The sequence below is a fragment of the Lepus europaeus genome, chromosome 3, assembly GCF_033115175.1.
Source record: "Lepus europaeus isolate LE1 chromosome 3, mLepTim1.pri, whole genome shotgun sequence".
NCBI lineage: Eukaryota > Metazoa > Chordata > Mammalia > Lagomorpha > Leporidae > Lepus > Lepus europaeus.
In genome coordinates, this window is record NC_084829.1 from 168,637,495 (window position 1) to 168,662,731 (window position 25,237).

General features: G+C 48.6%; 3 protein-coding genes across 4 annotated transcripts in view; 1 reads left to right on the plus strand and 2 right to left on the minus strand.

Annotated features, from left to right (window-relative positions):
* Positions 1-1,812, minus strand: part of WDR27 (WD repeat domain 27) — a 200,860-nt gene extending 199,048 nt beyond the window's left edge. The window contains exon 1 of the mRNA XM_062187037.1: positions 1,736-1,812. The gene's annotated coding sequence lies outside the window, so the exon portion shown is untranslated. The remainder of the gene's footprint in view (positions 1-1,735) is intronic.
* Positions 1,813-1,957: 145 nt separating this feature from the next.
* C3H6orf120 (chromosome 3 C6orf120 homolog) lies at positions 1,958-5,324 on the plus strand. The gene is made up of 2 exons (XM_062187040.1): positions 1,958-2,041; positions 3,003-5,324. The coding sequence occupies exon 2, from the start codon at positions 3,046-3,048 to the stop codon at positions 3,601-3,603; it is 558 nt and encodes a 185-aa protein (XP_062043024.1). The 5' UTR covers positions 1,958-2,041; positions 3,003-3,045; the 3' UTR covers positions 3,604-5,324.
* PHF10 (PHD finger protein 10) lies at positions 4,548-24,684 on the minus strand. 2 transcript variants are annotated; one of them, XM_062187039.1, is made up of 12 exons: positions 24,583-24,684; positions 20,925-21,031; positions 18,467-18,597; positions 17,825-17,902; positions 15,793-15,926; positions 15,204-15,353; positions 14,509-14,618; positions 13,008-13,161; positions 10,326-10,481; positions 6,057-6,165; positions 5,603-5,791; positions 4,548-4,633 (listed from the first exon to the last, which is right to left on the minus strand). In XM_062187039.1, the coding sequence occupies exons 1-12, from the start codon at positions 24,667-24,669 to the stop codon at positions 4,548-4,550; spliced, it is 1,491 nt and encodes a 496-aa protein (XP_062043023.1). In that variant the 5' UTR covers positions 24,670-24,684. The 2 variants fall into 2 exon arrangements, with proteins under 2 accessions (XP_062043023.1, XP_062043022.1); XM_062187038.1 differs by having other exon boundaries at positions 17,825-17,908.
* Between the last annotated feature and the right edge of the window lie 553 nt (positions 24,685-25,237).

The following is a 25,237-nucleotide window of genomic DNA, read 5'->3' on the forward strand; positions in this document are numbered from 1 at the left end:
AAAGAAAATTCAACTTAAAAATCCTAGCTACTTCCGAGGTATTAAAAAATAGAATCAAAAGCACTTCACTGACAACTGGTCTACCATTCAGGTGGCCACAAGCGTAACTCTACCCTGTTAACGTGTCTGTCCCAACTCTGAGTCTCCAAATTCCAGGGGGAAAGGCTGGAGGCACAGCTGTGCAGACTGGGAAGGGGCCCTGTCACGCCACCTCGTCACACCAAGCACGCTGGGCCTGTGAGCGCCACCACCATGGCCGTGACCTCCTCTCCGTGGGACTAGGGTCCCTGTAAGCAGGACCTTGCCTCTACAATGCAAAGCGTCCTTCGCACAGAACACTCAATAAATATTTGCTACATGGAGGAATATGAGGAAGAAAATAAGGCAATGGGATAGTGAGGGAAGTGGGAGTTGTAGACAGACATGGATGGCAGATTTCACCCCCGACACCATATTATGCCAGGACTCCACCCTTACTCCACCAACCGTAACCTACGACTCGGGGGTTTAAACAGCTGTATGAGTCTGGGAGCCAACTCCTGCTCAGCCCACAGCAAGAGGTCACTGGACCCTGAGGACCCACCCAGGCAGGACAGAGGGGAGGGTGCTGGTGCTGTGGGGGTGCCCCTCAGCAGGGCTGAGGGCCCTTCAGGTGGCACCAGCAGTTTAGTACGCGTTCGGCCACCAGGAGGGACAATGACAGCAGCCACTCCCTCTCCTCTGGACACAGGCCAAGAGTGCGTCCCTCGCTTCCCTTGCCCGCAGGCGAGCTCCAGCCAGGGCGCGGGGATGGGCAGTGTGGAAACGGGACCCTGGGACCCTCCCGAGCCTGGCCCTTAAGACCCTCCCACACCTGACCCCCCCCCCCCCCCGCCCCGGTCAAGCAGAGAAGGGTCCAAGGTCCTGAGGCACACGGACGAGGTCTGGAGCTGCAGCACAGAGGCCCAGACCAGAAACGAGCACACAGGACGTCAGCGCCACGCACACTGGGGCTCTGTCAGGACTGTGGCCTCGAGCACCCGACATCCTCCCTAACACACACTGCGCAGTCAGAGAAGCAAACCTCCAGCCCTGTTTCCTCACAACCAGTGCGTGCAGGCATCGGACTGAAACGAGGCAGCGAGCGTGTCCACCACCGGCACTTCAAGCAAACGCCGCAACCAGCGAGCGTCCAGGCTCTCTGCCTCCCAAAGGAAAATGCTGAAACCCTCGATTCTCCTCACGTGTGCATTTGTAGAGGGGGAAATTACTCCCTTGTGACCAGAAGAGACCAAGCGCTCCCAGCAGCTCAGCCAGCCGCAGACACTGGCGTTGGAGCGCCAAGCTCCGCGACAGCGAGGAGGGCGACGCCAGGAGAGCGGCCGAGGCTGGGAGCGCCAAGCTCCGCGACAGCGAGGAGGGCGACGCCAGGAGAGCGGCCGAGGCTGGCGACGCCGCGGACAGAACCGCGCCAGGGACGGCCGGCGACAGAGGCCCGGGACACAACCAGGGACACAGCCAGGTCCCGGCCGGCTCTTCCCCAGCTTAGGCTTCCGCCCAAAGTGTTACCTTCTGAAAGCTTAAAACAAAAACTGCGCCCCCTGCCATCATCGAGAGAAGAGCCCGGCCCCGCAGACGCTCGGTTCCCAGGCCACGAGCGGCGAGAGGCCCCGCACGCCGGCCTGCGACGCCACCGCGGCGGCCGGGCCCCTCCGTGCCGCGAACCCCGGCCCAGCGCCCCGCGCACCCCACGCACCTCGGCGTTCGCCGCAGGGACGAAGCGGGGCGCCGGCCGCGGCCGAGCTCCAGAGGGCGCCCCTGCGAGGCCCAGCACCCCAGGCCCCACCTGCAGCCCGGCGCCCCGCCCCGACGCGTCGCTATGGTTGCGAACCCACGCGCGCCCCAGCCATTCTCGCGAGAGCAGAGTGCGCGGCGCGTCTCATCATGACATCACTTCCGGAGGCGCCACATCCGGGCGCGGCCTGGCTCCCGCCTCCTCGGGTGCGGCGGGGCCGCGGTCCGGATGTTTGAGGGCCGGCGCGGCGGCCCGCGGGGAGCGGCGGTGAGTTGGGGGCCCACGGGAGCCTGCCTGGCCGTGGGGTGCCGCGCTGCGGGGCCGGCCGGCCTCCTCCCACCCCTCTGGCCTCTCTTCCCCTCTGCCCGTTTCGGGACGGGGCGGGGCGGCCTCACGCCTCCCGATTACCCCAGAGCCCGCCCCACCCCTCCGGATTATCACCCCAGAGCCCGCCCCACCCCTCTGGATTATCACCCCATAGCCCGCCCCACCCCTCTGGATTATCACCCCAGAGCCCGCCCCACCCCTCTGGATTATCACCCCATAGCCCGCCCCACCCCTCTGGATTATCACCCCAGAGCCCGCCCCACCCCTCCGGATTATCACCCCAGAGCCCGCCCCACACCTCCGGATTATCACCTGAGCCCGCCCCACCCCACCCGGATTATCACCCCAGAGCCTGCCCCACCCCTCTGGATTATCACCCCAGAGCCCGCCCCACTCCTCCCGGATTACCACCCCAGAGCCCGCCCCACCCCTCCGGATTACCACCCCAGAGCCCGCCCCACCCCACCCGGATTGTCACCCCAGAGCCCGCCCCTCCCCTCCCGGATTATCACCCCAGAGCCCGCCCCACCCCTCCGGATTATCACCTGAGCCCGCCCCACCCCACCCGGATTATCACCCCAGAGCCCGCCCCACACCTCCGGATTATCACCCCCGAGCCCGCCCCACTCCTCCCGGATTACCACCCCAGAGCCCGCCCCACACCTCCGGATTATCACCCCCGAGCCCGCCCCACGCTGCCCTGCGCGGGCCTCACACCCGATCACCCCCGAGCCCGCCCCACGCTCCCTATCTGGACGAGCGGACCCCATTTACCCCACTCCACCCCCTGGTCTCGTGGGGAGCCTGGAGTGCTGTTGGCCAGCTTGACACTGAAGCTGAGGGCTTCCCACGGCCTCGGTGGCCTCGAGCGCCTAAGGGTGACACTGGGTCTCGCCGGCAGGACACCCCCCCATGAGGACATCCCCAAGCCGAGTGCCGCCGTGATGGCTGCTCCCTGGAGGAGCGCGCTCCTGATGCTGCTGGCCGCCCACGCCGTGGCCTTCGCGAGCTGCTCCGAAGAGGAGGAGACTCCCGAAGAGTGGGTCCTTCTGCACGTGGTGCAGGGCCAGATCGGCGCCGGGAACTACAGCTACTTGCGGCTGAACCACGAGGGGAAGATCATCCTGAAGATGCAGAGCCTGAAGGGCGACGCGGACCTGTACGTGTCCGACAGCACCCTCCACCCGAGCTTCGACGACTACGAGCTCCAGTCGGTCACCTGCGGCCAGGACGTGGTCTGGATACCAGCCCACTTCCAGCGCCCTGTGGGGATAGGCATCTACGGACACCCGTCCCACCACGAGAGCGAGTTTGAGATGAAGGTGTATTACGACAGGACTGTCGAGCAGTACCCATTTGGGGAGGCCGCGTACTCCCCCGACGGGGCCGAGCCCGGCCAGAGGCACCGGTACGCTCCGGAAGACACGTCTCAGGAGGAGGAGTCCGTGCTCTGGACCATAGTCATCAGCATCTTGAAACTGGTGCTGGAGATTCTGTTCTGACTCATCGCACGACTCGAGGTCACTCCTGACCTGTGACGTTGGCTGCGGTCTGCTGTGAACCTATTTAATCTGGTTGAAAGCCTGGTTACCTTTTCTAGTGGAGGGATGGAAAAACTAAAGCCATACAGAGTTCTGTTACCTCAGTTACCCGAAAACAGGAAGAGCAGCGAGCACAATCATTGTTTAAAAGACCAAAATTCCTGTAAAAGGAACATACTCAATAAACTCCATTTTGATTAGTTTCTCGAGTGATTAAAGAAAGATAACTCCAGTGACTTAGGGTTTATATCAAGTAGTGCAAAATGTCGTGCGGCTACACAGATTTAGGCTGGCAAGTTGACTAGAGTTTGACTCCACAGGTTCTAACTGAAGTTCACTGTGTAGGTTTTTGAGCATTACTGAAATCAAAGTCAGAAAGATCATGCTTTATTTACACTTCCCAAGCCTGCGGCCCGAGTAGCACTGAAACGGTCTACCCAGCAGGATTCCCTGGCGGGCACGCTGCACCAGCCACAGCGACGTAGTGGAGGCCATCTGTCATTTTATCATCTTGGGCTGTTAAAGTTCTTCAGTTACTAAATTACTCTACCTATGGTAGGCCAGAAACAATACAAGATTAGGAAAACTTTATGAAAATAAATGTTTCTCAAGCTAATGGAGAAATAGTTAAGTAGTCTAAATTAAATTGCTCTATTTTGCAACTTAGTTTCTCGAGGGAGCCAGAGTACGGAGACAAAAAATCTTTTGGAAGATGAATTATTTTTCTACCTGGAATTACTTTCAAGAGTAAGAGCAACTTATAATGAAGTAAATCAGCTTGCAGATTCCAAGCTCACAGTTAGTTTCAAAAACTTTTATTGGCATAAAAATGAAAATGTAAATAAATTGGCACCAAATATTCCACTTAAATGGATATACAGTGTGACAAAAAAAAAAAAACTATTTTATCCCTCTTTGCTGTTTTTACCCCTTCTGCCCACTTTCCTGGGTGTTGGGGGGGCTCGCTGACAACAGTCACAAATCCAGCGACCTAGGAAAAAAATTAGTTAATATATGATCAAATTTTATTTTTACAGGATAAAGATCTCCTTCCGTAACTCTCACTAATCATATTCTCCTGTGCATTTTCAGTGGGAAGGGCACTAATAGTTCCTTAAGGAAAAAAAAATTTAAACTTCTTTTGAAATTAATCTTGTAATCAGTGCCATGCAAGGGAGGGGTAAGTAATGCTACAGAATGACATGAACCTTTAAAAAACTAATAGAATCCCTCCCCAAATCCAAACACTATCAAAATTTAAAATTTCAGAAATATAAAGCCTAAAATAAGACCCGTTACTGAATTTGGCTTCTGTAAAGCTTTTCTCCCTGCTGCCACAAAGACCCGGTAGATTGTGCTGGCACTGCACTGTCTACTTGATCTGAATCACTGTACAGCTCACTGTGTAAGCTGCTCACTTCTTGACACCCAGGAAACAGTTCTACGCATATGAAGTACTATTAGGGCTAACTATGCAAATTCCAAAATTAGAGTTTTGTGTGTATAATGTTTCAGTCTAAATACTGTGATTTATTCAATCCTGTGTTCATTCAAAAGTTATCTGGAATCATGCTGCCTCAACTTGAAAAGATCTGGCTTAAACTGTATAAAGGTATAGCAGTCATTTTATTATATTTCTAAATAGAGGACTTATAAAAATAAAATGAAGGCTTTGAAACAAACTGATGTTCTGTTATGTTAGATACTTCAGTAGAAAAATCACCAGCTCACTCTTAGTCTAGACATTCTGACATCGCATGTGTCCTGCAGTTGGATGTCTAGGGATGAAAAGCAGGTGGACAGTGCCTGGGTAAGCGCAGCTTTGTCATATTTGAACAGAGGATCTACAGGCTCTTCGTGCCATTATAGTGCTTATGCATCCTTAAAAGAAATGTTGGGAAAATCTCATCACTCAAAGATAATGTTCTGTTCTGTTTTGTTTTGTTTTTTAAGTCTTTACCTGTTGGAATAGCACCAAGGCCCACACAAAAAGTATGATAACCTCTGTCACACACGTCACAGAACATCATTTCTTCTTCGTGGTGGGGCTGTCCACATACAATGCATGTCTTACATTCCATACACTGCCATGGGTAGGTCTTAATCATAGAAACAAGCTCCATGCTCATATCCAGGCAAGAAGGATGGCCTAAATCAAAACCAGTATTAGTATTTCACACAGGAAATTTAACTTCATAAGGCATATAAAACACTAGTTTGTTTCAGGACTTCCCAAGAATGGCTAATGTTTAATCACCAAAGAGAAATGAAAATACATGGCCTTTGGCTGCCTCACAAGTTATCCCTGTATATTGAATGAATTTTTGGTTGAAGTCTAGTAGACAATGATAAATACTAGTATCTGAAGCAAGAAAAGGGAGATTAAAATCTTAAGAAGACATTGCAATACTTACCACTGTTATCACACTGGGAGCAGTGTATGAGGGACTCAGCCTTTCCTTCCTTGTTGCACTCCTTACCCTTCAGACAGATCCCACATAGAGCATTTGGAATGGCCTTTGGCTGGAAGGGCAGAAGACGGCTATGAATGCATGTCAGAAGAGCTTACTGTGGGTTCAAAGGAACTGCTACTTCATTGCCTTATTTTACTTTGATAACTTACTAATGAGGACCTTCTGGAAAGAAGTAATTAGGCAGGAGTCAGCTCAGAACATCAGACCCTGCTGACCAAATCCTCAGATTTCAGCCTTAAAATTTTGTAAACGTGATCTCGTGTTAAGATTAAATGTAGCATTTTACACTCCCTACATGCACAGTAAGATCTATATAATGAACCTGAAGCAAGACTAATACAATGTCAAATGTCTACTAACCGGAAGAGAAAACCCAAGAATCAAATGACCATTAACATCAAAGTTAAGCTTTATTATAAGACTTAAGTTTTAAGCAGCTTATATATTGACTGTTAAAACACTTGTATTTTTCGAAGTTGTGAAACTGGATCTATAAAAATCTAAGTTAAAAATCAATGTTTTAACATTTTTAATTGAAAGATGTCTCATCCACTCATTGTTATGTGCATACGTGTTTGTGGAAAACCAAGTTGTGTGACTTTCTGCATATCTAATCAAAGAACCTACACTAAAGGATAAAACCACTCACTATGAGAAGCAAATCATAAAAAAAAGGTTTCAAATGAGCAAAACACTAGTCACCTAAAAAACACAAACACTCCTAGTTTAAGTACCACTTATCTTTCGGATTAAAAGATGCATGCTCCAGGGAAGCAGTGTGGTCAGTAGAAGGAAAAGGGCAGAGAAACCTGAAATGACCAGAGGGGTGCAGGCTTGACTGCAAAGGCTGCCCCTGCAAGCTGTCAAAACCAGGGGAAAAGGAACATCAAGCATGGACCAAGAACAGAGGGGCTCGGGAGGGATAGTCACTTGTCTTATTCTAGCACGGCCAGATGCATCTTGTGCCAAGTTACTGAGCCAAAGAGGAATCTCAGTAGAACTAATAACTGAATGCGATATTCCAGGTATGAAATGTTTCACTGCCTCCTTCAAACCTAAATAACTTTGTTCTAATACTTTTAAGTTCTTTATTTTTAAAATTACCTTTCTTTGCAAAAGATGACAGAGGCATTCAAAAAGAATTTTTGGCTTATTTATTTAGAAAAGGCAATCTTATACATAAATATAATAAAAACAATAACTAAACAATCACAAATGTCTCTACAAAATAATAAATATCATGGAAATTAAACATACATATAAAACATTATCATTAACTATTCTACATCTCCTACATGTTTATACCCTGCTCCCCCCAACACGAAGACAGTGTCACATGCTCAAACCTTTGAAGTCCTGCAGTGTGGTGACCTTCGGTTGTTACTGCTACATTCTAAGCATAAGGTTCTCATTGTGTATTCTACATCTAAATAAAAAACAGCTAGGAAGTGCACTTCAGTAATGCCGATCTGATTCGCTGTGACCTCATCTGTGCCTGCCATGATGTAACAGCAGAAAGCTACACACAATGCACCAAACTAAGAAATCGTTGCTGTGGTACCTATAGTAAGTGTAGATACTTATTTAATACTTGTACTTTAAGATAGATGCTGGTATAGTTAAGTATTCTATTAACTTTCACTGAAGCTGGGGAAGTAATCACACAATATTCTAAAGAGAGAACTACTCAGGAGATACTTTACAAAATTCAAAGGAAATAAAACATAAGGCTAGTCATTCACATTCTAGAGCAATTCAAGTTCTACAATCATTAGACATAAACACCTATAATAAAGAGAACACTAAGAAAATTCCAGGTTTACTTCTAAGCTCAAATCATGTTTTGTTATACCACTTAAAATCGTTCTTACCCAATCCAATAGTCTTCATCTTGATCATAAGAGGGAGAGAGCAGGGACAGAGGAGGGGAAGAGACAGCTTTGGAGCCTTTTCTACGACAATGCCTCAACACTTTTACAGAAACTTCATTCAGGCCCCCAGCTGAGGCCACATGCTGGCATCCAGCACTGCACACACCCAATATGAGCATGGCTGGGGAAGCTGGTCTCTCATGGACCATGGAGTGAGGGAAGAGGGAAAGGAACAGCCTGTAGAACCCTGCTGAAGATCAATGGAGCAGAACCCTGTAAGTCTGTGATGGAGATGCTCTGTTCTAACAACTGCAATGTCCAAGTTTCACTACTGATGAGAAAATTAAAACACTTAAAAGACTCACAGTACACTTACTTTTCTACTTGAAAAACAGCCAAACATAAGTCATTAGTGTTACCAAGACCGTCATGGTAACACTAATAAAGTATAGATTTTAATTATATGCTTATAGGCCTGACTCCTAACAATTTATGCTTTTATTTCAGGTTAATATAACCTAAACAATCCTGTCCTACAAATTAAGGGCAAGCTCTAGTGAATCTTACTAAGCTATATCAAGATACATTATCATTTTCTTAACATCCATATTTAAAACGTACGTATGAGCTTCAAGCTTGAAGTAACCTACTATTTAGGCACATCCTGGCTTATTAATACTTTTTATAGACAACTCTTAATAAACATGTTCACATTAATGTATTATGTCTAGATATGGGCTGTTCCCATCTGAAATACCTGAAACATGTTTAGGTACTAAAAATGTTCACAGCAGATTATAAAATATACTACTTTGCAATCAGTGATAGTGTTGAATAGTTCCTCATTTTCAGCCTGTATTAAAACATCTATTTCAAAATTCTCTTTTCAATCCATGATGAACAGACTTATTGTCTAAAAGCTCTCTTTACACTGAAGAGTTAACATGACTGTGCTTTGGGCTGCCACCCCCACTTGGATCTCTAAAGAGACCCACAGCACACACATGCATGGAGACTAAGTTTCTGAAATTTAATCTTTGGAGTTCATTTGCTTTCAATTAATAAGCACTAGTTTAAATCTTTAGTTTAAAAAAAAATTACATAAAGTATATGTGTAGAAAACAAGTGCAAAAATCACATTAACTACAGCCTACTGAAGCCACTCTTGGAGGCCAAACCCTGCTGTTGCTGAAGAAAGCTGAAAACTTGCTTGCTAAAGGCTGCAGAAACATGTATTTTTAAGTTGATTACATAAAGGTATTTGTTAGTAAAATATGGAAGACACTAACTTCTTAGGTTGCTTTTTTACTTCAAGAAAACAAAGGTAAACAACCTGTTATAACGTGTTCTGATGAGGTTGAGGGGAGGCTAACAGTTCACTTCAACCTGTTCTTGTGGGTTGTTCATCACAACCACAATTCTGACACAGGTGGATATAAAGGTATCTAACAACTTCCCTTGGCAAAACTTTATCACCTTACTCAAACTTTCCTTTAGCACACCTTCATCATCACAATAAAAACTGTACTACTACACTCCAGAATAAAAGAACTGTGTATTTCACTATCACCATCCAAAACATAAAACTATGCTAATTCTATTCCTTTTATAATATTCTTAAATCCCTATATACAAATACTACTACTCACCTCTCATCTAACCTTTTGAAGGGATGGAGCAGATAGAGGGAGCAAATGTTAAAAATAATAGTTGCTGACAACCTACTACCTTTCTCTGAGAATAATCAGATTCAAAAGTTAACAAGAATGCTTTAATCCTTGTCATAAAACTGTATAGGCTAATTGCCAAGGTTACACTAAAAATGTAAATAACAGGCGTTTACTGTTTTCAATTTAGCTAAATTTGGCAGACTGATCAGATAATCCTTGGATTAAGCCCAGATCTTTCTTAATGAAAGGCACTACAAAACTTCAGCTTAGTCTGACAGTGTATCCACCCAACCTAGAGTTCAGCATTAGCTATGCTACCTGCTAGGATATTTAAAATGAGAGACAATTATGATCTTAACTCCAAGGAAGAGAAAGTACAAAGTTTTGCCTATGAAATAATGCTTTAAAACCCATACTTGCCTTGTTCTTATTTAAAATAAAAAATATATAAATTATACATATACAGAAAACAGAAGCTAAACCATAGCCAAAAGTGACAGAAAAGCCACCGAGGAAACAGAGCAGAGAAAGAGGTTGACAGGGCGCACACCACAGAACAGCGAGCGAGCACAGCAAGCGGAAGCTCCAGTCACAGATTCAAAGTTAAAATACGTCAGGGAGAAAGGCTGGTCAGGAAAGAAGCGGAGTCAGGGGCTTTTTTCTTCTACCTTGTACCCAGGAACTGATTTGGACAGTACAGAACGTTTGGAACCATCTTTTCTTGGAGTGGCAGCTTTGTCTTTGGGCTTCTGTCGTCCCTGGAGAGAATCCTCCTGGCTGTCAGGAGGGCTTTCCCCTTCAGATACATTGCCAGAGGAGCTGTCCTGGAGTGCAGAAGGCAAAAACAAAGATCCCTTGGAGTTAAGACAGACTGGAGTCTGAACTGTGGAAACTATGGGAAATATGCAAAAAAGGTTTAAAGTTTTGTCCATTTAAAAGCAGATCATTCTAAATATTGGAGACTTTAAAAAAGTTAGAGATGGTAATTATTGCTTATAAATACAATATAGCTTAAAGTTAATTCCCTTTCTGCCAGTTACATGGCTCAGTCCACTGCTCTGAGTTAAGTCACCAGAACGGTGCCAAACACCGCAGCATCCAGAGCACAGGCCACACAGCTTGCACGTCATTTCTCACGTCACAGAAAGACACTGCTACAAGTAAGTGTGTTTCCCAAGTAATAAAGGTCATCCAGAAATCCCCCAGGCACACAACTGCATTTTCAGGTGAAATTATACAGGGTTAATATTCGCAGCAGTCATTTGACATATTATACACAAAGTTTAAAACTTCAATACCTGATCACTTAACCACTCACTTTATAATTTAAAATTTTCTAATTAGAAATTGTTTTGGTTATACATAACCATGCCACTAACACCCAAAGACAACCACTGGGAGCACCAATCATCTCTATCTTTCTTCTGTGTCTGTTTGTACAGATACCCAGACACTCATATAACTTCCTACCTAATGTGCCCTAATTTTCTAAAACACAAAACTGGAGTACACTGTGGGAGTGTGCATTTTTTAAAGCAGTTTGTGCTTTTTTTTTTTTTACATCATTAGGTATTCTTTGAACTGTTCTTTTTTTTTTTTTTTTTTTGACAGGCAGAGTGGACAGTGAGAGAGAGAGACAGAGAGAAAGGTCTTCCTTTTCCCGTTGGTTCACCCTCCAATGGCCGCCGTGGTAGGCGTGCTGCGGCCGGCGCACCGCGCTGTTCCGATGGCAGGAGCCAGGTGCTTATCCTGGTCTCCAATGCAGGTGCAGGGCCCAAGCACTTGGGCTATCCTCCACTGCACTCCCTGGCCACAGCAGAGAGCTGGCCTGGAAGAGGGGCAACCGGGACAGAATCCGGCGCCCCAACCGGGACTAGAACCCGGTGTGCCGGCGCCACAAGGCGGAGGATTAACCTAGTGAGCCGCGGCGCAGGCCTGAACTGTATTTCTATAGTACAAATGTATCATCCATTGTGGACATTAGACTTATTTTTAATTTCCATTGTAAAAAGTACTATAAACATTCAAATTGACACTTTTTTCTAATTAAGTTTGGCTAAGACCTTAGGACAAATCTATTAGTGGATTTGTTAGGATAAATTTTGTGATAGTTAAGGCAGTAGGCAGTCCAAAGGCTTCCCAAAATGCTCAGTAATTGATACCCCTCGCAGCGTGGGGACAGGTTAGTTCATCAGTGTCAGCAATCAGCAACACAACAGACAAAAGTGGCCTCACCACTTCCAGACTTCAACAGCATCTTATTTTATGTAACATGCTTCATTAAGTAGGTTTTAGAAGCTGTTGGTGACAAAAAAACATAAAGTCCATTCAGAGATAGCACAGTTTCGGGTTTCAATGGCCCGTTACTCAAAATGCAGTTTCACAGAAAACCTGAGCTGTGTGCTGTCACTGAGATCAAAGCCTGATGTCGGGGCCTGTGGGCGCTGTGGGCGCTGTGGGCGCTGTGGGCGCTGTGGGCGCTGTGGCGCAGTGGGTTAACGCCCTGGCCTGAAGCACCGGCATCCCATATGGGCACCAGTTCTAGTCCCAGCTGCTCCTCTTCCAATCCAGCTCTCTGCTGTGGCCTGGGAAAGCAGTAGAGGATGGCTCAGGTATTTGGGCCCCTGCACCCATGTAGGAGAACCGGAGGAGGCTCCTGGCTCCTGACCAGCGCAGCTCCGGCCATCTGGGGAGTGAACCAGTGGATGGAACACCTCTCTCTCTGTCTCTACCACTCTCTGTAACTGTCTTTCAAATAAATAAAATATATCTTAAAAAAAATAAATAAAAAAGCCTGATGTCATTCATAAGTCTTCACCCCACAGAGTTCACCAACTCACCACTGTGTCCCAACTACATTTTGCTACCCGAAAAAAGGTCACAGAAAACCCAACTAATAGCACAGCATATTAGTAAATGTATATTTTTCTACAAGAGGCCTCAGATTAATTAAGCAAAAGGAACACGAATTACCACGCCCCCCCCAAACCAAGAAACATGTATTTCTCCATGGCAAGAGATCAAGGTCTGTTTTGCTCAGTATTTTTAAGTTTTGGAGACAGAAATCTGAATCATAGTATGTAAACTAACGTTCAGGACCCTTGGCTAAGCTGCTCATGGCAACAACAGAGGAGTGAATTTTAAATGTAAAATTTACCAAAGGCCATGCACAGCTTGTTTCTATCAACAAACAGAATAAATACATTTTCTTGGTGAAAGCTTTATGGAAAGTATAAGCACTGTCCTTCTGCAGAGAGGGTGGTGACATTCAGTTAACACTCCAGGGAAGCGATGGGCAGCACAGACTCAAAGGGAAGGAGCTCCGCTCCAGTCAAGACAAGCACGCTCACCGAGGCGCCTTTGCTTTTCCGCTTCTCATCCCCTGGGCCGTCCTCAGCTTCATCTGAGTCACCCTCACTGTCCAGGGCAGGCAGCTCAGGATCCAGAGGGGGCTCGTACAGGGCCGTATTCAACGGCAAATACCGCAGTTCATCTGGTGAGTACCTAAAGGGCAGAGACACTTTCAGGCCTCCTTACTGTTAAACATGAACAGACTTATCTACTGGATTATGAAGACAGCTATAAAGTTCTCCATTAACTCCAAATAAGTTGAAAAATTATTACAGTGTTTTTTTCATTCTGTCTTCAACGGAGGATGAGAAAAAGTTAAAACATTTTGTCTCTAGACTGATAGTGTAAATGCGCACCTGATTCTTACTACGTCAGCACAGATCAATCCGTGGCAGTAAAAGCCTGGGTGCAGGTCTGCTGCCTGCCCAGCCACCCTCCCCGCTGCGCTGCTTCACTTGCAAAGTGAGAACAACTGAGGCTGCCTTACAGAACTGACGTGAGGACTAAGTAAGCGAATGCATATTCATCGCAACCCTCTGTGGGACATGACACCACTTAAAATACAACTTAAGAAACAATTTCCAGTAATAAGTTATTTTAAACCAATTTGTAAAGCATTTATCCTAACAGAATCAATCATCTGTTTTTGTCTGATGCTAGAAAAGGCAATCCTTGCCCCCACCCCATTCCTGTATTCAGGAAAGCGCCCACATGGGGCCTAGGACAGCATCGCCCTCAACTAAGATATCACACAAAAAGACATCACACATGACTTCTAGTAACTTGCTGATCCCAAAACTTAAAACTTGAAGTTTCTGCCCATGAACGGAATCTGGCTTTCAGACAGTAGGATTCTGGACTCCACTTTGCATTCTATTCCCCGGAGAGTATGTTCTGTCCCGAAGACCAGACAGTTCCAGCACCCGGTGAAAATCTGAAACTTCGAATCAACTTGAACCTATCAGCTGTTTTTTCAGTACCATGCAGGTTGGGAACAGGAGACTGGCGGCCTCTGTGGCACAAAGATGGGAGGCAGCAGCCATCCCAGTTCAGTAATGGGGCCAGAGCCAACCAGCTGCCCACACCTGCTCCTCCTCTAACATCTTCTGCAACCCAATTCTAACCCACCGTGAACCACGTAAGCGTCTGTTACAATGCAGGTTCTGAGCTTGAGACTCTGCACGTCAAACAAACTCCCAGGTGACGCAGTGCTGCTAAACCACAGAGCACGCGTGGAGCAGGGAGAAGCCCAGCACCTGTCTGTGACCGGCCCACAGGGTGAGCAGAGAAATGGACAGCCCAGCTTTGTCAGCCGCTGTCCTTTCTGCAAGAAGATTCTTTGTCACAGAACCAGAGAAGATAAACATGGGCACGAGCCTATACGTTATCTTAGGAGTGTGTTTACAGACCCCAAAATTGTCAGGAGGCAAAGACAGAATGTTCTGAAATCCATCGCCAAAAGCTGATACGAATGGTAACGAAAACTATGGTAATGAATACCTCTTGTAATATTCCTGGAACTGTCCGGGGATGAGAGCCACTGGGTAAGAACTGACCTTTGTTCGCTCAGTAGGCAACACTTTGTACTTCCCTTGAGGCACCTGGATGACCTGTGTTAACATGAAGAAAAGCACAGAGCTCATTCCACGCCCAGAACCATGGAATTCCTTCGGGAAAGGAAGCCGATTTGCTCTCCACTGCGTGAGCCCTTCCCCCTTTACGAAAGCTACAGATTGAAGGAACACTGAGGAGAGCTGGTGCTTTCTGGTTATGCACAGCATGGTCCTGTCTGCTTCCACTGCAAGCACAATTCCCAAGGAAACGCAGTGCACTCGTGCTCGCCACACAACGAGGACAGGGTCTGGGCGGCTTACACAACCCCTCTGTAGCTCAGTAATGACACTAGGCCCACCTCAGGTGGTTAGGACTGTGAGAAATCAAGGAACACGGAGATGTCTGACCGCACCCTCGGGACACACAGAGTAGGATAAGCAGCTAGTGCTAGTCTCATTCAGCAGAACCGCAACGAAGGGCAGACAGCTGCCCAGACAGCAGGCTGAGTGCCCCTGGCACGTACTACACACTGCTTCTTCAGCTCCAGTGGGAGGAGAAGGACAGGCAGTATAAAACCAGTAACAAGGGGGGACACCGCTCTGCAAGGACAAGCAATGCGCTAGGTCCAGAGATCACCCTACGTGTGTCTGTAAGTCAAAGTAAGCTCTTCTCTCCTCCATGCGCTCCCGGTTCAAGTTGCTGTTGAACTCAGCGGCCTTCTTGGCAGCTTTCTTGATGTACTCGGGCACTTTGCTGGCTTCGACTTTCTGAGTATTCTGTTGCTGCATTTGCTGAAACAGAAACAGCGCAGCTGAAAGCCACGTAGGCAACAGCATTCTCCCAAACCCAACACAGCACGGTTCTCCCAAACCCAACACAGCACGGTTCTCCCAAACCCAACAAAGCACGGTTCTCCCAAACCCAACACAGCACGGTTCTCCCAAACCCAACAAAGCACGGTTCTCCCAAACCCAACACAGCACGGTTCTCCCAAACCCAACAAAGCACGGTTCTCCCAAACCCAACACAGCACGGTTCTCCCAAACCCAACACAGCACGGTTCTCCCAAACCCAACAAAGCACGGTTCTCCCAAACCCAACAAAGCACGGTTCTCCCAAACCCAACAAAGCACGGTTCTTCCAAACCCAACACAGCACGGTTCTCCCAAACCCAACACAGCACGGTTCTCCCAAACCCAAGCAAAGCACGGCGCCCACCCCGTCACTCACAGAATATTCTTTGTAATGGTCTGTAATTCGCTGGCGCTCTTTTTCTTGTAGAATAACAGAATACTCAGCATGTTTGGCTGGATATTCTTTTATCATCAAATCAATCACTTCATCACTGCGCAATGCTGTTAAACCTGTATAGGAAAATTTTTAAAAAGTGAAGTAACTCTCTTAAGGAGGAGAGGACAAAAACACTCTTTGGAATTTGCTTCTCTTTCAGACTACATTTAAAAGGTTTTCAAACAAAGCAAACTATTTTAAAACAGCTAAAAATAATATCTGTAGTATAATAACATCAAGCAACTAAAAAGCAAGATTGGGGTGGGAATTTGGCCTCACGGCTGAGACGCCAGCTGAAGCCTGGGTTCCACCCCAGCTCTGCTCCTGACCCAGGTTCCTGCTATGCAGCCCGGGGGGCAGCAGTGACGGCACCCATGACTGGGCTCTTGCTCCCCAAGAGGGAGATGTGGATGGGTGCATGGCTCCCAGCTGAGGCTCCACTAACTCTGTCTGTTCTCTCTGCCTCTCAAATAAATAAATCCATTTTCAACCAAATGAGTTTTTTAGATCCTAGGTATTCTACAAAGGAACTTCAAAAAGTTCATAGGAAATGACAATAAAATTTATTTTGATGCAAAAGATTTTGAAACCCATGCATGGTATTTTCTTAACACCCATTTTGCATGGACTTTTTGAAGACCCTCAGCATGCATTAATTCAAAATTTTTTTGCACCAAAATAAACTTATCCTTTAATTTCATTATCCAAACCCTTTTTGAAGTACCCTCATATAAGCATATATCCCTTTATCTACAAACAACTGCTAAATAACAATATAGTCTAACCCTAACAAGTAATACAGGATATCAGTTAAAAAAAAAAAAAAAAAGCTTTTCGAACTACTGTTTTTTTCTAGTCTTCAAATTCCATACTAGAAATACTGTAATCATTTCAAACTTTGCCAAAGCCTTAGCACATACACAATCATGTACACAATCTTCAAAACTGACTAGTGTCAGATTTTACGCAACTGCTAAAACGAACTCTCATGAATTCATACTGAAAAGGAGCCACACAGGGCTGACGCCAACATCCTGTGTTGACTGACAGGCAAGTCCTAGCTGCTCCACTTCACATCCGGCTCCCAGATGATGCTTCCAGGAAAGCAGCAGAGGATGGCCCAAGTGCTTGGACCCCTGCCACCCACATGGCAGACCTGGATGGAATTCAGTGTTCCTGGCTTTGAAACCATTTGAGGAGTGAGCCAGTGTCTGTCTCTCCTTCTCTCCAATTCCTCCTTTCAAATAATTTATATTAATGTCTTTTAAAAAAGAAAAAAAAGCCACGCTACACACTACATTAAAATGCTTATCAAAGGAAAAGTATAAAGTATGGAGAATATTACACAAAACTGAATATTCAGCAAAATTTCCCTTTTAAGAGATAAGAACCTATACTTTTTTTTTAAAGATTTATTTGGAAGGCAGAGTTATAGAGAGGCAGAGGCAGTCAGAGAGAGAGAGAGAGAGAGAGAGAAAGGCCTTCCCTCTGCTGGTTCACTCCCCAGATGGCCACAACAGCTGGAGCAGCACCAATCTGGAGCCAGAAGCTTCTTCTGGGTCTCCCACGCGGGTGCAGGGTCTCACTACATGACAGCACCAGCCCCCTGCATGGTATTTTTTTAAGTATAGGTTCTGGGGCCAGCGCTGTGGTATAGCGGGTAAAGCCTCTGCCCGCATTCCATATGGGCGCTGGTTCAAGTCCTGGCCGCTCCACTTCCAATCCAGCTCTCTGCTGTGGCCTGGGAAAGCAGTAGAAGATGGCCCAAGTCCTTGGGCCTCTGCACCCACATGGGAGATCCAGAGAAGGCTCCTGGCTTCAGATCGGTGCAGTACCAGCCAATTGGGAGTAAACCAGTAGATGAACAACCTCTTTCTCTCTCTCTGCCCCTCCTTTTCTCTCTGTGTAACTCTGCCTTTCAAATAAATAAATAAATCTTTAAAAAAAAAAAAAAAGAGTAAGCTTCTATTACCTAGAGTGCATTGAGTTTCTGTGATGACGTTTAACTCTCTCAGGTACAGTTTCTCCTTATGAGACAAATCTCGTCTCTCTAAATCTCCAAAAGGAAAGAACAGAAGACTATTAATAACAGTAAGGCATTATGCATTGTAAAACTTACAAAAGCTTAACATTTTCTGTTTAAAAGTACTTCATTTCATGTATCTCAAAAAAAGGGATACATAAAAATTGTATAAATTCAAGGAATAAAACTGAAAACAGAATAACCCAAAGACAGCATAAATAACTGGATGGAACAACTCATCAAAAGCAGTCCTCCTGCGACTCGAGCACGGCTTCTGTACTCACTCATTCCTAAAGTCAAGGAGCAGTGGCAAAATAAACTCATGGCTAGAAGATGGGCTTTTTCTTAAATTTCTCCAGGAAATTCACCTGTCTCATTTTGCTTTTATATCAGTTCGTGAGACATAATAACACATCAATAGGTGGAGAACAGAAGCCGAATGCCAATAAATGAAAATCAGAGAGCACAAGAATAAAAAATATATTACCAATAATCCACATCCAAGAATTCAGTGGTTGATAAGCTATCATAAAAAACTACTATTAGTTAAGAAGTTAGATTTTGTTTGTTACACAACTAAGACTAAAGTACCTGGATATTTCCGTTTAAAGGAGGTCACACCCAAATATTCACTGACTTGCTCCTGAAGCATATAGTACTCTCCGGCTTCATCAGGCGGCCACTTGTACTCTATCAGGTTTTCTGCTGGATAGTAACTGAAGCTAAGCACAAAAGATACACATTATGTCTTCAATGTGGCTTTCATCAAACTTATCACTTCTAATTTTTGAGGATATTTTGAAAACTCTTTTAAGTATTTAAATTCTTTGTCTGCTATGGCTTGATGTTGTGACAATCCAAAAAAATATAAAACAGGTAATAGGAAGAGAAACAATTATCTGAAGTATCAAAGCAAAAGGCACATTGGAAGTAACAACTTCTAGAAACCAAAAAGAAAGAGACTCACATGGCACTTTCAGACTTACGAGGCCAAAGCAAGGTGCCTACAGCTCTGAATTTTCTCTTGGTCCCATTACCAGTACAAGAGCAGTTCAAAAAGTTCATGGAAGATGGAAATTAAGTAAAGAATTTTAGTGCAAAATTTGAAATCCATGAAGTTTTTTCCTCGTTTTTAAAAATATATTTATTTTATTTTTTATGAAAGAGTTACACAGAGAGAGTCCACCTGCTGGTTCACTCCCCAAATGGCCACAACAGCTGGAGCCAGGCCAGGCTGAAGTCAGGAGCATGGATCACCATCCAGGTCTGCCACCTCGGTGTCAGGAGTCCAAGCACTTGGGCCAGTGGGGTCATCTTCCTCTGTTTTCCCAGGCACATAGCACAGGAACAGATCAGAAGCAAAGCAGCCAGGATTCGACCCAGTGCTGACGTGCAATGCCAGTGTCACATGCAAAGATTTAACTCGCAACACCATGCCACCACCAGCCCTGCTTTTTTTTCCGTAATATGCATTTCCCATGAACATTTTGAATAGTCTTCCTTTTGACCCCCTAGGTATAACCAACTTCTGATTGTCTCCTGTTCAGCGAGTCACACACAGCCGAGGAAGGAGAGTTCTGGAAGCCCCCTTCTCAGAGAGCCCGGCACTCAGAGGCAAAGGGCACACCTAGCAAGGGTAGCAGGATATGCAGTCCACCTCCATCCTGAAGTAGCAGAGAACAGATTTCAGCATCTGTGACTACTCAACTCCTACAGCACAGGCAGGCAGGTGACTCTATTTTCTGCAACTATCCATTTACAAAGAAGCTGACAAACACAGCATTCTCAAACGTAGTGTTGGAAAACTGGATAACCACGTGCAAAAGTATGAAATTTGATCCCTGACCTCATATCAAGAACAAAAATTAACTCAAATGAAGCAGCAACCTAAATATAAGAGCTATCAGAAAGCTCTTCAAAGGAAGCACAGTAAATCTTCATGACCTGGGATTTGGCAATGCATTATTAGATAAGATACCTAAACCACAAGTAACAAAAGAAAAGATAATCTAGATTTCATCAAAATAAACAAACTCTGTGCATCAAAGCACACTATCAACAGAGAATGAGTCAAAATTTCTTCAAGTCATGTATCTGATAATGAAGTAACATCCAGAATATATAAAGAACTACTATAACTAAAACTCACACACACACACACACACACACACCCCAAATTAAAAATGAAGGACTTGAGCAGGGATTCTCCAAAGAAGATAAACAAATGGCCAAAAAGTACACACAAGACACTCAACATCACTACCCATCATGGAAATGCAAAACAAAATCAGTATAAGATGCCATACCTTTTAAGATAACTGTTATCCAAACAAAACAGAAAATAACAAATTGGCAAGGATGTTAAGCTGATGGGAAAGCAAAAATGGTGTAGCCACTATAGAAAAGTGTTAACAGCTCCTCAAAGACTAACAGAATTGCCACCAACTCCAGTGTTCACTGCAGCATTTTCAATGTAGCCAGAGGTAGAAAGAACCCTAATATCCATCAGCATATGAATGAACAAAGCAGGGCAAATGGCGACAGAATATTATTCAGCCTGAAAATGGCATTTCTGATGTAAGCTACTGCATGGAAGAAACTCGAAGACAGTACACTAGATGCAACAAGCCAGACAAAAAGGACAAATACGGGACGGCTCTGCTTACTGGTGCTCTTAGAAAAGTCACATTCAGGGACAGAGAATGACAGTTGCCAGAGTCTGGGGGAAGGAGGAAATGGAGGCATTGCTTAATGCTCATGAGGTTTTATGGGTTAGTAAAAAGTTTTGCAAACACATGGGAAATAGTTGTACAATCTTGATTAACTAATGATACTGAATTAAGTATAGTTAATATGCTGAATTTTATCTATTTTCTATGATAAATTCTATTTCAGATGCACTCAGTAGCAAGATCAACTCTGGCGTAACATTGTAAAACAGGAAGAAAACGCTCTACAGTGTTTCATAACCCCTTTGCCAAGGCTGGGGAACTGGAATAGGGAGCTACTAACACAGAGAACAGCAACGCAAGCAGTAACAGGACAATACCCAAGATCTTGACTTGAAGTTTCACAACTTCTGGAGCTATCTCCTGAGCCCATTCGCCTCCTTTTGGGTGGTTGAGTGCCATCATTTGAATTATCTTCATTGTCATCCTATACATTTAAAAGATTCAAAAAGTACTAATTAGAGAATAATAAACAAAAAATAAAAAAAAATTTTCCCAGACTTGCTAAGAGTCTCATTAAGTCAAACATTTTCAAAGGACAACTAGTTATACAAATTTTAACTTCCTATTAATTAAAAGGGGATAATAATCTGTAATGACCACAAAACTGCAAACAAAGCAAGAAAACTTTCAACTTAACCATAAATCTAAATCTATTTTTGCTTTCTTAGCAAGATTAAAATGCCTTTTGCTTCTAATAACCATAAAACCGTGGCATCACTCCTACCGCAGCTGGAGGAAAATGCATCAATATTTAAAGTACTGAATTGAACTTAGAGTAAGTTCTGACAATGCTAATTGATTACTTTAGGTATTCATATCTCTGTAAAAGGCAGTTCGAGGACTAAAACCAGGTTACTAACTATTCACTTTTTTCTTATATAGCAAAAATATAACCTAATCTATAGTACTCATATAGTAACACGTGCACTTCTGAAAAAGAAGAGTCCTGTATATTTTTTATGCAATTACTGGCATGACAGGAATAACCGAGGATGTGAATTCAACCATTCCATTCCATCAACGGACTGGATAAGGTATCAGATATTAGGAAACTGAGTTATTATATTTTAGGCAAAGTTTAAGGCAAAGAAAATCATTGGTTTTTCTTTTATCAATCAAGGTAATATAGCTTCTGAAACTCATACAATTGTGTTAAAAACAGTCTTCTTACAAAAGCAATTCCACAAAATAAAGAGGCAGCATGCCACAGTGGCCAGGCTCGCTGGAACTGGACTGCCTGGAGTGTTATGGGCAGTGTCCTCACTAGCTGGATGCTAACTCTCCATCCCATATCTGAAAAACTGCGGTGATAATTAAGCAGCCAACAAAAGGATTACATGAGTTTATAGACAGAAAGCAGCACTCAGTGCAGGACCAGCAAATTGTCTGCTAAAGATCCAGACTATTATTACGATGAGTTTACCCAGCATCTTTATGAAATGGGAAAACACAAAATTCATTCTTTTTCAGTCCTTATAAGTGAGCACTCAATTAAAGAGCGCTTTATATTCTAAGACGGGCACCCACGAAGGAGCTGAATAGGCAAAATCTATCTAAAATTTACGTTTAACCTAAGTACAACCGTGACACTCCATATTCAGCATTTCGGACACAATTCATTTTAAGCACTTAATTATCTTTTGTTCTACTTTACTTGCTTTGACAGCATTTGGTTGGCTGAAAAATTGAGACATTCCAAACAGACAAAACTTAAATGTAAAGTCCTCAAAAAGCCCAGGCCACAATTTCACACCGGGAGTTTGAAGTGGGCATGACTTCTACATACAAAACAAGGAAGCAGCTGGGCAGCCAGCCTGTGTCCAGAGAGAGAAGTCACAGCACCAGGCCCCCAACCCGCCGCTCCGGAGCTGAAGTCCACATCTCATGACCCTAGTAAACTGGAGCTGTTTCCCAATTACAGGCCGAGCTACAGGTCATTCTCCCACCCTCGGATTATAAGAGCTCCTGTCCCAGATGCACAGCACAGAGTAAGCCCGAGGGATGTGTGGAGAGGGGGCCAGGGGCACCTGAGGGCAGCCCCAGCAGTCAGTGGGGAGGAGTGAGGGGCACCTGAGGGCAGCCTGGGGGGGTGAGGGGCCCCTGAGGGCAGCCTGGAGGGGGGGTGAGGGGCACCTGGGGGGGTGAGGGGCCCCTGAGGGCAGCCTGGAGGGGGGTGAGGGACACCTGAGGGCAGCCTGGAGGGAGGCAAGGGGCACCTGAGGGCAGCCCCAGCAGTCAGTGGGGAGGAGTGAGGGGCACCTGAGGGCAGCCTGGGGGGGGTGAGGGGCCCCTGAGGGCAGCCTGGAGGGGGGTGAGGGGCACCTGGGAGGGTGAGGGGCCCCTGAGGGCAGCCTGGAGGGGGGTGAGGGACACCTGAGGGCAGCCTGGAGGGGGGCGAGGGGCACCTGAGGGCAGCCCCAGCAGTCAGTGGGGAGGAGTGAGGGGCACCTGAGGGCAGCCTGGGGGGGGGGGGGTGAGGGGCCCCTGAGGGCAGCCTGGGGGGGATGAGGGGCCCCTGAGGGCAGCCTGGGGGGGCGGTGAGGGGCACCTGAGGGCTGCCTGGGGGGGTGAGGGGCCCCTGAGGGCAGCCTGGAGGGGGGTGAGGGACACCTGAGGGCAGCCTGGAGGGGGGCGAGGGGCACCTGAGGGCAGCCCCAGCAGTCAGTGGGGAGGAGTGAGGGGCACCTGAGGGCAGCCTGGGGGGGGGGGGCGAGGGGCCCCTGAGGGCAGTCTGGAGGGGGGTGAGGGGCACCTGGGGGGGGGTGAGGGGCCCCTGAGGGCAGTCTGGGGGGGATGAGGGGCACCTGGGGGGGGTGTGAGGGGTCCCTGAGGGCAGCCGGGGGGGGGCAAGGGGCACCTGGGGGGGTGAGGGGCCCCTGAGGGCAGTCTGGAGGGGGGGTGAGGGGCCCCTGAGGGCTGCCTGGGGGGGTGAGGGGCACTTGGGGGGGGTGAGGGACACCTGAGGGCAGCCTGGGGGGGTGAGGGGCCCCTGAGGGCAGCCTGGGGGGGCGGTGAGGGGCACCTGGGGGGGTGAGGGGCCCCTGAGGGCAGTCTGGAGGGGGGTGAGGGGCACCTGGGGGGGTGAGAGGCCCCTGAGGGCAGCCTGGAGGGGGGTGAGGGGCCCCTGAGGGCAGCCTGGAGGGGGGTGAGGGGCCCCTGAGGGCAGCCTGGGGGGGATGAGGGGCCCCTGAGGGCAGCCTGGGGGGGGCGGTGAGGGGCACCTGAGGGCTGCCTGGGGGGGTGAGGGACACCTGAGGGCTGCCTGGGGAGGGCGGTGAGGGGCACCTGAGGGCAGCCTGGAGGGGGGTGAGGGGCACCTGGGGGGGTGAGGGGCCCCTGAGGGCAGCCTGGGGGGGGGGGGGTGAGAGGCACCTGAGGGCAGCCTGGGGGGGGGCGAGGGACACCTGAGGGCAGCCTGGGGGGGTGAGGGGCCCCTGAGGGCAGCCTGGGGGGGTAGGCGCACCTGGGGGGGGTGAGGGGCCCCTGAGGGCTGCCTGGGGGGGCGGTGAGGGACACCTGGGGGGGTGAGGGGCCCCTGCGGGCAGCCTCCAGGAGTGAGTACTAGGGGAGGGGGAGCGCCTGCGCCCAGCCCCCGGGAGCCAGGCCCGCTGCCCTCGGCAGTGACTTCCAGGACAAGTGCATCAGGGGCACCTGGGGCCACGGTGCCGGCGGCCCCGGACCGCGACTCCGGTCACTCCGGGTCACTCCCAGCTCCACAGCTCCCGCCGCACTGCCCGCAAACGACGCCAACTTGCGGGGCGCCCAGTCACCCCACGCGGAGTCCGCGTCCGGCCACGGGGAAGCCACCGCGGCGGGCGCCCGCGGCCAGGGGCGCTGCGCGGGCCTCTCCGAGGGGCTGCTCTCGGGACCCGGCCAACTTTCCCGGCCGCCCTCGCACAGCCCAGCCCGGGGCAGCGGCCGCGACTCCGCCCCCGGCCCGGCCCCTCCCCGAGACGCCCGCGGCCGCCTCCTCACCTTCGGCGACCGCGCTCCGGGGCTGGCCGGGTCGCTGTCGCACGGCCGCGGGGACAGCGCCGCCCCGGGCCCGGCCGCCGCCGCCATCAGCCCGAGCGCCCCGCGCCGCCGCCGCCGCCGCCGCCGCCGCCTCGTCCCGGCCGCCGCCGCCGCCGTCGCCGCCGCCGCCGCCGCCGCCGCGCGGGCCGCCCGCCGCCCCGGCCCCGCCCCCTCCGCCCGCCCGCCCGGGGGCCGGCCCCTGCCGCCGCGCGCCCCGCGGCCCGCCAGCGCCGCCGCCATGGCCGCCGCCCGCCGAGGGCGCAGGGCCGGCCGGCGCGGCTGCGGCCCGGAAGGAGGCCGCGCGCCTCACGTCAGCCCGGCGGCCGCCGCGCTCCGCCGCCCCGCGCCGCCCTCGGAGTGCAGGCGCCGCCGCCGCCGCCGCGCGGGCCGCCGTCCTCCCGCTGCTGCTGCCGCCGCTCGGCCCGGGCGCCCCACCTCCCGCCGCCGCGCAGCCCCCGCCCCGCCCCGGCCCGCCGCGCTGGGCGCGCTCGCTGCCGCCCCCTCCCCGCGGCCCCCGGCCCGGCCCCTGCACACGTCAGCCCTCTCCTCCCACCGCGCCGCCCGCCCCTCGCTGCCCCGCGGGGGTCCCCGCGCCCTCCCCGCCTGGGGTCTCCCC

Excerpts from the sequence above, each read along its gene's own strand:
- PHF10 (XM_062187038.1), bottom strand. The coding sequence starts at position 24,669 with ATGGCGGCGGCGGCCGGGCCCGGGGCGGCGCTGTCCCCGCGGCCGTGC. Across the intron at positions 21,032-24,582 it reads CCGGAGCGCGGTCGCCGAAG|GATGACAATGAAGATAATTC; the intron begins GTGAGGAGGCGG and ends TTAAATGTATAG. Across the intron at positions 4,634-5,602 it reads CCTTGGTGCTATTCCAACAG|GTCGCTGGATTTGTGACTGT; the intron begins GTAAAGACTTAA and ends TTTTTTTCCTAG.
- C3H6orf120 (XM_062187040.1), top strand. The coding sequence starts at position 3,046 with ATGGCTGCTCCCTGGAGGAGCGCGCTCCTGATGCTGCTGGCCGCCCAC.